The sequence below is a fragment of the Myzus persicae genome, unplaced genomic scaffold, assembly GCF_001856785.1.
Source record: "Myzus persicae strain clone G006 unplaced genomic scaffold, MPER_G0061.0, whole genome shotgun sequence".
NCBI lineage: Eukaryota > Metazoa > Arthropoda > Insecta > Hemiptera > Aphididae > Myzus > Myzus persicae.
The window spans coordinates 12755-26454 of NW_019100639.1; the positions used below are offsets into that span (position 1 = coordinate 12755).

At 28.2% G+C, this 13700-nt stretch overlaps 1 protein-coding gene across 1 annotated transcript; it reads left to right on the forward strand.

Annotated features, from left to right (window-relative positions):
- Positions 1 to 1330: 1330 nt before the first annotated feature.
- On the forward strand, positions 1331 to 1699 carry LOC111038441. Its single transcript, XM_022321547.1, has one exon. It carries the CDS (start codon positions 1331 to 1333, stop codon positions 1697 to 1699), a length of 369 nt encoding a protein of 122 aa, XP_022177239.1.
- Positions 1700 to 13700: the final 12001 nt, after the last annotated feature.

The window sequence follows — 13700 nt, forward strand, 5'->3', positions numbered from 1 at the left end:
CAATTAGTAGTAAGGTAATTAAAGAATGGCTTTTGGCGAATAAAATTGGATGAGCAATCAAGTAACCTGTGTACTTTTAGTACCCCTTTTGGGTTCTACAGATTTACCAGATTGCCTTTTGGACTCTCATGTGCACCAGAAAAATTTCAAAAAAGAAGCATAGAGTGTTTTGGGGATATTAATAATGTGTATATATATTTTAATGATTTACTTATAGCTACTGAGGATGAAAAAACTCATGATGAGGTAGTAATACAGGTCTTAGAGAGGGCAAAAAAGTTCAATATAAAATTTAATTGTGCAAAAATAAAATATAAACAGCATGAGATCAAGTATGTGGGTATGACATTTAGCAATGAGGGAATGAAACCGGATGGGGACAGAGTTAAGGCGTTATTAGGTTTAAAGCCACCTAAATACAAATTAGAGTTGCAGAGGTTACTAGGAGCATTTAATTACTTGAGACAATTTATACCTAACATGTCTACACTAATTACTATATTGAGGGACTAATTAAAAAAAATGTGTGTTGGGTATGGAGTGAGGCTCACACTGAGGTATAAAACAAGTTAAAACAAATAGTTGCAAGTCCTCAAGTGTTAATTAATTTTGACCCAAACAAAAAAATAACAATACAGTGTGATAGGCTCACAAACAGGTCTAGGGGCTTGTTTGTTGCAAGAGGGTAGACCAGTTGCATTCTCTTCGAGGAGTCTGAATGAAGCGGAACAAAAGTACCCACAAATTGAAAAAGAAATGCTAAGTATTGTGTATGCATGCAGAAAATATCATAATTATGTGTATGGACACGCGACACAGGTAATAACAGATCATTCACCATTGGTGTCAATATTTGGGAAAAATTTTGATAAAGTAATTTCAGTAAGGTTACAGAAAATGAAACTCATTATTTATGATTTACATGTAGAATATTTGCCGGGAAAGCTTATGTTCATTGCAGACTTACTTTCTAGAAATTACCTTGATGAAGAAGAAAATGAACAAGAGATAGAGTAATCCATGCAATTGAGTACAAAAATATTAATGTGACTGAAATAGCAAAAGAAACTGAGAATGACGAGATATTGAAAAGTGTGGTTAAAATGTTTACAGAGGGGTGGCCTAAAGACAAAAAACAAGTGCCCGAGTGCATAAGACATTATTGGAGGTTAAAAGAGAATATCTCTGTGGACCAAGGAATATTATATTATGATAACAGAATAGTGATACCAAATAATTAAAATTAGTTGTATTGAAATTGATACATGAAGGGCATAATGGTATACTCAAGACATTATTGAGAGCAAAACAGTTGGTTTATTGGATTGCTATGGATAATGAAATACGGCAGTATGTGAATAGTTGTGTGATTTGTTCAAAATTTAGAAATGCTAATAGTAAGGAATTCTTGATTTATCATGAGATACCAAGTTTACCTTTTGAAATCGTTAGTTGTGATGTTTTAACATTTGCTGGTTTTGATTTCTTAGTAATAGCTGATCATTATTCTAAATGGCTAGAGTTGATTAAACTACAACAGAAAACAGCCAGTGAAATGGCCAAGCAATTTAAAATAGTAATGAGTGTTCATGGCTGTCTTAGAATAATATTTTCTTACAATATGCCATTTGGCTCAATGGAGTTTTGGAAATTGAGGAAGTTAGGAATAATGTTGAGGGAGGGACTGAGATGGAGTTAAGTGATGATGAGTTGATTGTACCTGAATGGATGCAGTACTTTGGCACAGAAGAAAGAGTGACTAAAAGTGGAAGGATTGTAAAGATTCCAAAAAAATTATTAGAATAATTTATGTTATGATATAATTATTTTGTTTTGTTGTTTTCTTTAAAAAAAAAAAAAATGTTCTTACATGGATATAATATTGTTTGTTGTTTTCTGTTAAAAAAAAAAGGTTTAAAGGGGGGATGTTGTATATGGGGCAACACTGTTGCTGTCATAACCTTATTAGTAGATATAGTCAATAAGTTAGCTATCGGTTAGACGTTTGATGCCCGCATGGTAAAATAAGTAATATAATATAAGCTGTTGTAATAATGTAACTAATGTAATATTGTAACATGAATAAACTTAATATAAATAAAGTATAAACATAACAAATAAGTTAGTGACACTATTATGTTAGAAAAAAATGCAAAAATAATGTATCATACAAATACAAAATATTTGAAGGGTTTGAGCCGGTTAGGTTAGAGCAATGAATCATTTTATTTAGATTTACAAACTATTATGCAAATTATCAAAGGTAAAATATTACAACTTAATTACCAATAAATAGCCTGTAGGATTTTTTAAAGCAGGATAATTATGCGTTTCTACAAATGCCTTCTTAATTCTAAAATTAAAATTTCTTGCCAATATTTGAACAAAATGTGTTCAGGCACAACATTATTTTTTAGCCATTGAATTCTGTCTTCATAATCTATTGCAAATAATAATTAATTTTTATTCTAAATTGTTGACAGTTTTAGGTAAATTATTTTAAAGAACTAATATAAAAACAATTGCTAATAGTACCTGCATCATTGATTACATTATTTCCATCAATATCATCATTAACACATGCTAAAGTGGCAGGGGCTCCAATTTTTTTAATTTCTTTTTTAATATTACAGTATTTATCATACAATTTCCCTCTAGTTGGAATTTGTATTTGTCCAGTTCTACAACATGGTGTGTAATATGTGTCCTTGGATTCAGTAGGGAAAATCATTTCTATGTCTAAACATGGAATATATGGTTTTAGAATTAAAATTAAAGAGATACTATTTTAATTGTTTACCTTCTGCTAACAGTAAAAAAGTTGATTTACAAATTTGGTGATTTGGTTCTGATTGTAATTCATGTTTTACTAATATTGATGTTACAGTATTCCTGGTAGCATTATTTAAAATGCCTTTTGTGGCGTACAATTTTAAAATCATTAAACCATCTTGGTATTTGCTCAAAATGTCCTTTACAATGTTTCCCTAGAAAATTTTTTTAAACTTAGATCTTTGATTTTTATTAGAATACAAGGTAAAAATATTTATACCTTTTCAGGATCAATAACAGTAATAGTTTTTGACAATCTACTTGAGGCAGGAATACTTTCTAAAATTATTTTGTAAATATTAATGGCAATTTCAATTTAGTAGTCAATATTCATTGAACTTTGAACTTAGAAAAAATGTATTTTTAATCCTAGTTGGCACATACCATTAATTATTGTATTCGATTCATACATAATTAAAGATGATGGTGTTAAAACTGAAGTGTCATCATCCATTTCAAATGGTAAATTCTCAATATTAATAAATCCTACGTCATCCACAATTGTTTCTTCTGAAACTATAAAATTATGAATATCTAATTAAATTGTTTAAAGGTACCTAAGCAGATCATTTTTGGCTAATTATTAAAAAATATAAATACATGACGTTTCAGCATTATCATTGATAAGAATATTTTGACAGTGTACATCTTTGTTAACTTTCTGTATGGATGAAAAATATTTAAATAAATTTAACATAGTAAAATATTAAACAACATTTAATACTATTAAGTATATACCAGATACCTAATGTAAGAATAATTAATTTTTACTGCTTACCCAATAATACCTAAAGACATACCTATCCTTTATAATACAATTTAAACATACTTTGTGTGTGTAAGTACCTACAAATAGATATTCAATTCTATGTACTTAGGTATTTTTTTAGTATTTTTTTACTCACTTGATTGTCTCTAAAATTAATAAATTTACTAAAAAAAGTAGATCGCCTACCAACTTTGGGTATAAGCTCTCGAATCATGGACTCGGTTAATGTCATGAATTGATCATGCCCAATTTCTTCGTCTGAAATATATAGATAGGTATTTAAAACTAGGAAATAATGTGTAGTAGGTACCTATCAAATATTAATATATTATATCAAAAGGACTTTTAAGATGGGTTATTTTTAAGATAGGTTGTTTTAAAAATAGGTAATTTTATTTTTATTTTTCAAAGGTTATAGTAGGTATTAGTTAAGGTCTTTGAAAACTTACAAATGCTACGTTTATTGTTTATGTTTTTAAGAAGGTTATAAAATAATTCATCAATGATAGGTACATATTAACAAGATAATAATAGATTGTCTGAATACATTAAATATATACCTACCGGCTACAATCACAGATTTTAAAAAATTCTACAATACTCATAGTCATAATCACAAAGCTCAACACGATCTACCTATCGTTCCTTTTTATATCCCACATAGTACCAGTTTCGCCGAATACGTACTTCAAGTAAAATTGGCGTGGGGAGGAGGGTAGTGGCAGTGGTTAATGGGTCTATACAATTGAAAAATTAACACTTAGTAGCCAGTAGGTAGTAGGTATCTACTTAATATGAACATGATAATACTTTGATCATTGATCGCCAATTAGAAACAATACACCTAAATAAAAATAATATTTTTATGGATGTAGAGGTGAAATAAGTGATTAAAATTTATGTTTGCACCACCAACTAAAAAGTATTTTGGTGCTATTGCCACATGCCACTACTATAATTACTCAGAAAACAAACTATAAGGCTAAAAGTCGATTAAAACGCCAATTTTACTTTTAAATAATAATTTTCATTTATAAGATTTTTTTAAATATTTGTTTATCATTCACGCGAAAAGGGCTCAAACCATGAAAATATATAAAAACAATTAAATAATGTTACTATAAAAAAAAAAAACTTATATACCTATGTACAATAAAAACTTAATAAGTTATATTCTATATTGTACTATGAGCATCCTAACGATGTTATAATATAACTACTCGTATTAACGAAATAAATATAAAAAGTATTAACTTACCGTTAAATTTTTCAATAATATCTTCAAATCCCCATTCGGACAAAATATTTTTGGTGAAGACGTCCATTAAAATAATTTCACAAGTAACAATAGTTTAACAGACAAATAGTTTCAAGACAACAAACACAATTTTTTTTTTATACAAACTATACGTATATTAAAAATGTATTTTATACAGTCGCAACTCGCAAAAGAACGTAAGGACTAAGATTGTAAGACAATAGACAAATTAATAGTATATTTTATAATGGTTATTGCCATTTGGATGTTGCTTGCGGAGTGGTTGACTTCGGGTGCAGACAGCAGGGAACCGGGGAACGAAATATACAGCGTCTGCCGTCGGCTGATAAATAAGTAAACAACAAAATAGAAGAAACACCCACATAAATTCAAAATACTGATATCTGTGATTTAAAAATAGCAAAATTAGCTGCATACCAATTTATACCTAAACATTTAGTAGAGACAAGTAAACAATTTAGTTGACATTCTAAACAACCATGTAATTTTATTTGCTTCAACTAAAATTATCAGTTGAACAGTTTTATTTTTCAACTTTATTATTCTGGTTCTGTTAATTATACCATTTAGGTACGTTTCAGTAAATCTAACTAACATTTAGTCATTTCAACTATATCTTGGCAACTAAAAATATTTAGTTTATATTTTTTTCCGTGTGAGGGGAGAAGCTACCCTACCTAAAGTTAAAACTTACAAGACGTAACATATTTACTAAAAATTTACTTATACTAAATCTATTATTTTCTGTGTATTTTAAAAAAGTAATTAGGTTATAAATGTAAATCAAGCCATCTGACTAAAATGTATTGTAATTTAAAAATTAATACACACATTTTTAATGAGTAAACAGGAGCTTTCATAACAAATAGATCGAGGGAGGATTGATCGTGCCGCATTTTAGTACTTACATAAGAAATACATAAGTGACCATTTTCACGGGTGACTGAGTTGCATCCCGATGTACCTTCTTGATGTAAATTGCGTCCCGTGTATTTTTTGTGCATGTGTAAATTGCGTTCCGGGTATTTTTATACTAAAATGTATACTATCAATTTACAGCCAATATTTTCCTTCCCATTTTATCAGACTTAGGACTGCCAACATTACTGTTTTATTGTTGGTATGGTTAAAAATATTTATTGTTGTATTTATTTATTATTATTTAAAATTGCACATTTTTATCGGTACTAAGTTGTTGAATTTTTCTTACTTTGTCAATTATTAACTTATAAGTCTATATAAAAGTAGGTAAAATGTTGAATGACAATTGCCCCACAAATTCAATTTAATTATTTTTTTTAGTTTCTAATTCTTCCATTTTTTGTCAATATATTACCCTTCTTTTCGTCTACAAATATCGTGTTTAAACTGCATAAAGCTTGTAAATTATGAACTGTCGAGAAACCTAATACATTTATTTCGTTATTATTAACTAACAAAAAGTCTTCACCTTTAATAGTTTTAAATTCCATATTTTTTAAAGTCTTGTGAATTTGTGTTAATGAAGTTGGTAATTTGGATAACTTTGAATATCGAGCATTATGTACATTTTTTTTTATTAATAAAACATCTCCAGAATTTATCTTTTCATTATAATCACTTTTCAATTCAAAATGTAAAATTTTCGATGGTCCAACAAACATGTCATCAACTGCTTTTCGTTTTAAATTGTTACTAATTTTTTGTCTAGTTAAAATATTTTCCGGTAATGGCTCATAGTTATGTTCATTAAAAATTTAGAAAATCAGATAGAGAACCGGATATACTCTTTTGATACGGGTCGTTATTACCCAGCCACCAATGAAACATTATAAATGTTAGTTTTACGGATTTACCGCCTGACGCAATCGATAGACTTGACAGAACACGGGCAGCAACTTACGTATGTACCTACCTGAGAAATATCGGGCCGCAACTTACGTATGTGGTTATCGGAACCTTTTTTTTGGGACGCAACTTACATTTACCGATTTTCACAATATAGCATTGACACGTTCGTGAATAATAATAATGTGCCTCTTCCGCGACCGTGACTGCCTCGTGGGCCTCGTCCCGGAGACGAAGGTTACGTTTTAATCTTACTATTACACACTAACTGAATGAATTATTGTGCTGTAATTTGTACATAGCTAGTATGTATAGCAAAAAAATGTTGATTTAAATGTTCGTATTTAAAACACTAAACATACTAGTAATTATTAATATCGGTTCATTAAAATATGTTCAGGTGTCGGAAGATATGAGAAAAATATACTCGTAATTGTATAATAATCGTAGGTTAATTATTAAATAATAATACCAAAAAATGTTAATATGTTATTAATTTATGCAAAACAAACTTTATAAAGAATATAAAAATGTTAACATAGACGATGATGTCATCCTTTCTGGGGAATATTTTTTGAAAGTAAAATTATGCAAATAATAGTTATTATATAGGAACAACAAACATTTTTTTTAATTTTCCATTCGCTTTTTTTGTACATGAGATTTCACTAATCACAGGCGCAACGGTTTGATCTTCTTCTTCTTTTTCTTCTTCTTTTGAACTTTGTACTGATAATGGTACAAGTTGGGTCCTCTAAAGTCAAATCCAGGGTTTCCACCAGTAAGGATTTCGAATGGCACCAGTCTTAACCTAGGGACGCTGGAGTCGGCATTCTCCTTGTTCGGCTCCCACACGTCACCGGAGTCGTAGTCCATCGAAGCCGGCGATGGCGGCGGCGGCATTGTCGATGAACCCATATTGAAGTCTGTAATAATATAATAGGAGCAACAAATATTATCATTGATGAATATCGTGACGATATTATAATTATTTTGTAACACAGAATATGAAGACGTTTCATAATAGGTTCTATATTTAATACTAAAAGCTGACCCATCTGGCGTAGGCCGTGTCAAAGATTTGATTTTTTTTTTTTAATATGTTTGTTACAAATATCGTACATACCATGCCTAAGATAATATTCTATTACAATTACCTATATAAATATAATATGTAACCGACATCATACGTTGAGACATAAATTTGGGGGTGACTACAATATTTTGGGGCACTTTTCTTAGCTAGGACATCTCTTAAAAAGGCATGAACAAAGTATTAATAAGTGTTATACTGTAGTACCGACCTATAGTCATATTTATTTGCTTGGATCTAATATCTATTTTTAAAATAATTGCAATGTCTAGTATTTATTATTTAAACTTTTATAGTCTGTTATAATCATAATAAGTTATTCCACACACATTTAAATATCTTACGTTTTATTATGTTTTTGTATCACGAAACATGATTTATTTTTTATTGTATATTTCAGAAATAAATACATTTTCTTCTAGTAACATCAATTAAAATACGAGCCTTATGCTCTGGGACTTAAATTTTAGGACACCTAAGGTGTGGACGAATATGGTAAACCACGGCAACCAGATAAATGAACAAACAAATATTCATTAGAAGCGTAAACCAGCGTTTCCCAACCGTGGGTCACGATATCTTTTTGATGGGTCTCGAATCGCGGTTACAGTTACTGTTATTTTTGGCCGAAATTGATACCTCTATATTGTATTGTAATAATGTGAAGTCCAAATAGTGTTGTAGAATGCATGACAAATTTTCAGTAATCTTTATATTATTTTATTACGATTATGGAATATTAGTGATCTTATCGGTGAGAATGATAAAATTGATTATAATACAAATAGTATTAATTTATGGCATACTTAATTTTTTTTTGGTAGGAGATCGCGTACCCGATAAAGATTAAATTTATGAGTCTCAATTATTGTAAAAAGTTTGAGAACCACTGGTGTAAGCTACGTCTGTATATAATATTATTAACTACCCAAACATTGGGAGGAATGATGTTTATGTTATCCTTACGATGTAAGGTATAATTTTTTAAGTAAAAGCTATAATAAAAAAAAAGTACAATTTATTTGGTACAGGGTTTAACAGAAATACCTGATAATAAAAAAATGAATACTACCTAACTAACGAAAAAGATACAAAATAATCATTGACAAGCAAAGCTAGTCTAATTTTGATTGAGTTTTTTTGTTAAAAAAATGTATTATTATTTATTTTATATTAGTGTAAAAAACTCAGAACACGTCTCAAGTTAAAATCCCTCTACTCTCGTTTTGATATCTTTCTTCGCGGTCCGCACCAATGTAAATTTATTTAATGAAAATATTATTTCATTAATTGTAATTTTTTTAAAAATATTTAATAACTAATTAGTCAATTAATTAATTCAATAATTTTATATTTGTATGAATGACAATAGTCGTTACATCGTTACAACATTTCAAGTACCAAGGTGACACAATACATTTTAAAAACACTTATTGACAATATGATGACAGCGAGAAAAAATGGCTCGATCGTTTCCTAGTACATATTATAGAAAATCCGAATATTTTTTCAGAATGAAAATCGTGATAATTGTTGATATTTATCATTTAAATTTTTTAAATTGTTATTATCTTTTTATTATCCTTCAGTTTAAAACCATTGTACTTCATTGGAATCAAAAACAGTAGTTTATGTGCATTTACGAGGTTCCTTAAGTAAATTAATGTATGACAAGAAAAAATATTTAGAATAATGTTATATAGCTACCTACATTATAATATAAATTGGGGAAAAGCTTGATTTCTCATACGAGAAATTTAAATAATATTAAAAATGTGTACTTACAAAATATTATTGATGATAGTTAAAATAATAAGGAGAGCTGGTGTTCCTAGTTGTCGATGTGGTGGACTAAAATAAATGAAGATTGTTCAGCTCACGAAGGACATACGTCATGGCGGTAGTGACTCACATACAATACTATCGGAAATATTATATTGTTGTTGTAAGAAGAAAAATAATCTTAGAATTAATTGTATCGTTTTTATTCCCAGTCTATTTTGTAGCCGATTAATGGAAGTACAAATAATGTGTAATTATGATATACGATTGTCATATGGAGCCATACCATTATCTTAATCGTTTTTAAACGTGATTTTACTTAAGTTTAATTTAAAAAATAATAATGTACGTATATACGCACAACACATTAGTTTGAAGCGAATGACATTTAAAAATAATAATAAAATCGATTATTGAATGCCATTAACTGTTTATAGCAGCATAGACTTAGACTACTTCCATAATATTAGATTTTGTCGTTTTCCAAAAATGTCAAATAAGATAATAATATTTTAAATTTGTGTTATGATGACCACCACATGACTGCTGTCTGTTTTAAAATGTATTATATATTATACAAGAATGCAATTATGCATATATTATATTTATACTTGTGCCGAGTCCAGTACATCAGTACCTACCCTTAAATGACTGACTTTTTGTTTTTTTTTAGGACAAAATTCTTGTACTTAGGGTTATTCGAACGACATTTATGTACATTGTGCACGGGAGATTGTAAATTCCGCCCGGAATGAGCAGGTAGAAACAAGGTCTATGTAAATTCCACTCAAAAAAATATACAGGTACAAAAAAAGTTCCGCCCGGAAAAATAAATATTTTTAAACTAAGCGTTCCGTGACTGTACGACGCGACCGTACTTTTCGCGACGCGACGCGTGTTATAACTTATAGAATTGGGAAGTCACAAAATGTTCGAACATGAACAAAAAATAAATAGTATGGAGGTGATATTTTGACTAGTATTTATTATTATTATTATTACTATTTTAACAATTTTTAAGAATTTTATATGCTATACAATATACACGACTTATAATAATATGTGCTAATTATTGATGATGATTTTATTTTGACTCGTATTTATTATTATAATTTTTACTAATTTACGATTTTTAATACTTTTATATATATTGTGCTAATTATTGATTATGATTTAATTTTACTATAATATTATGATGGTTATATTCGCTTTTATAATTATTACTGTTCTTACGATCATACATGATTTATGTTGTAATTATTAACTTAATATGTAAAATATATATTTATTTAAATTCCCACTTCTAAACTATAATGTTTAATCTATGTTATGTCAGTAATAATATGATTAAGAAGACACATTCAGAAATTTGTTTATTAACAGTAATACATTTTTTCGGGCGGAATTTACATGTATGTTTCTTTACCTGTATTTTTTTCGGGTGGAATTTCATGCACCTTATTTTACCTGTAGTTCATTTTGGGCGGAATTTACATGCGCCCATTGTGCACATCATAAAGTTAATCGCTATTGAGAAAAACATCTTTAATTCTTTTTAATAGCCACTGTCAGACTATTTAAATATGTTAAGCCATATAATTGCCAACTTACATTACATGAAAATTCAATTTTACCGCTGAACATTGTATTGAAGCCATTTGTAAGCAATGCTTTTAAATAGTTATACCGAAATGTTGTATTTTTGGAAAAGAATACGTGATATTAGTAAATCATAGGTCACTATAATTATAGTAAATAATTTTAAAATGGTATTGATGTTTTAAATTGAAAATAGTAAGTGACCAAAAAATCAAAACATAAATATTTATCATAATTTTATGTAAACGTATTTGTACTGTACTTAAATGTATTATATTTTTATACAGTTTACTTATATTATTTAAAAATTAAATTTTCATGATGAAAGTTGTATTGCGGAATACGCCCCCAAAATACTCGTAATTCTTGTACTGGGTAATATATTAATATTATACTTATTAAATTGTAATCACAAGTTAGTAATTATTGCCTATGCCCTATAGGGTAACTTGAATTTGTAATTTGATTATCAGTACCACTGTTTGTATAAATACAAATGGTAATTATTTTATGTAGTATATAACACGTGACCTTTCAGTACCACACACGGATTCAAGGCAGTAGTACCGTCCAATTATAACAGAATAGATAAAAATTAATTTTTAACGTTTATTACAAAGTACCGAACTCAGTATGACAACGTTACGGCCCTATTCTATTGCAGTCAAACTTCATCTACATTATTTGTAAGCATATACTTATTTGGTAGGGAGTAGGTACAACCTTGACGAATGTCCGGTATTTAGAAGTTTTTTTTTGCAATGTGCAGTAAATAATATAATATAATATACAATTTAAACTTACAACAACAACATACTACATATTATCACATAATATTTACATATTTACATAAGTTGATACCTACTCCCTGTAAGCGAAGCTTGAAGTTTCATTGGAACATATTAAAAAATTGTTGAATAAACAAAACAAACAAAAAAAAATGTATAGGTTGCTGGAATAATCTAACAAATGTTAACCAGTTTTTTAGTTAGGTACTAATTATACATTTATTTAACAAAATATTTTAATCAGTATCAATAAACACAATTATGTGGCCACTGGCCAGTCCCAAGTCTGATAAATGGGAATAATAAAATATTGATTTTGCGAAAATATCATTAGACGTAATCATTATGTACCTATAATATGTATTTTATATAATTAAGGCGTGTCGCTTATATATAGCTATCCACTGCACAGTAAGCATTTTGAACTATAAACACCGGATATTCCTTTGATATTAAACTATTCTTGACAACACAAGCAGCAGATATGAGTCACTCGTGAGATAAAATAAAATGTGAAGCACAATATTGTTATAATAGAACAGACGTCTAATAAAAGCTAGCTAAATAGTGCACTAAAGAAGAAAAATAACAGTGATATGATTTCAGTCTCAAATATTGACTTTATTAAACCTTAATAATAATACAAATAAAAAAGTTATTAATTAAAATAATATTAACAAATAATAATAGAATTAAAATTTGGGAAATAATAATAGTGTATAATACAATAATATAACAAATGTTAACATTTAAATAGTTGCTGGTAAAAATGTATATTTGATACTTATTTTAAAAAGTCAAATTTGTTTATTTGTCCATTTGTTTAACTGCTCTCATAACAATTATTCATTTTCCAATGTTTTTTTTATATAGTTTTGTTGCTTAGTTGTATAACTTTAGATATATGTATCTGACTTTATTCCCAAAAGAGTGTCACCAAGAATAAAAATATTTGGATATCCCGAGTGAAAAAATACATTTAATTTTGAACCAAGACATTCACAAATATTGTTGGTGGACTGATTAGAACTTGCTGAAAAATCACTCCTAGTTTTTGTTTAAACTGTGCAACTCATCCTCAACGTTATTATTTTAAACTTCAAAAAATATTATAATATCTTTTTTGTACGGACTCAAGTGAAAGATATTAAAATAATAAACTGAACTCAATTCAAATACATAAATGTACCATGGACTCAATTCAATGTTGAGCAAAAAATACAATAATTATTAAGTGTATTATTAAGGCACCAGTTTTTATGTTTAAAATTTTTTTTTATTTCCTGACCACAATTTATTAAAACAATTAAAAATGTACTCATAACGTAAAAAAATGTATGTAGAAACTTACGAAAGTGGCGATTGAGTGTTGAGTGTTTGAATGTTTAAAATTACAAAACAAAATCCACTTTTGTTTTTTTTTTTAATATCCGAATATCAAAGAATAAAAAAGAGAAGATTTGAAAATAATTAAAATTAAGAAAAATTAAAAATTAGATTAAATTATAAAATATTAGCACTTTACTTATAGGTACATAGTATATTTAATATAATTTTGATAATCACTTTGTAAATAAAATATAAAAATAGCTTAAATATTTGGTATGAATTTAACTAACCTAAATTTTAAAAAATTTTCAAGTTTGATTAAAGTTGACACCACAAGATTACAATTTATACCTACGTTCGAAGGTTAGGTTAGGTGAGGCTACGTGACGGCTGAGTGTTGAA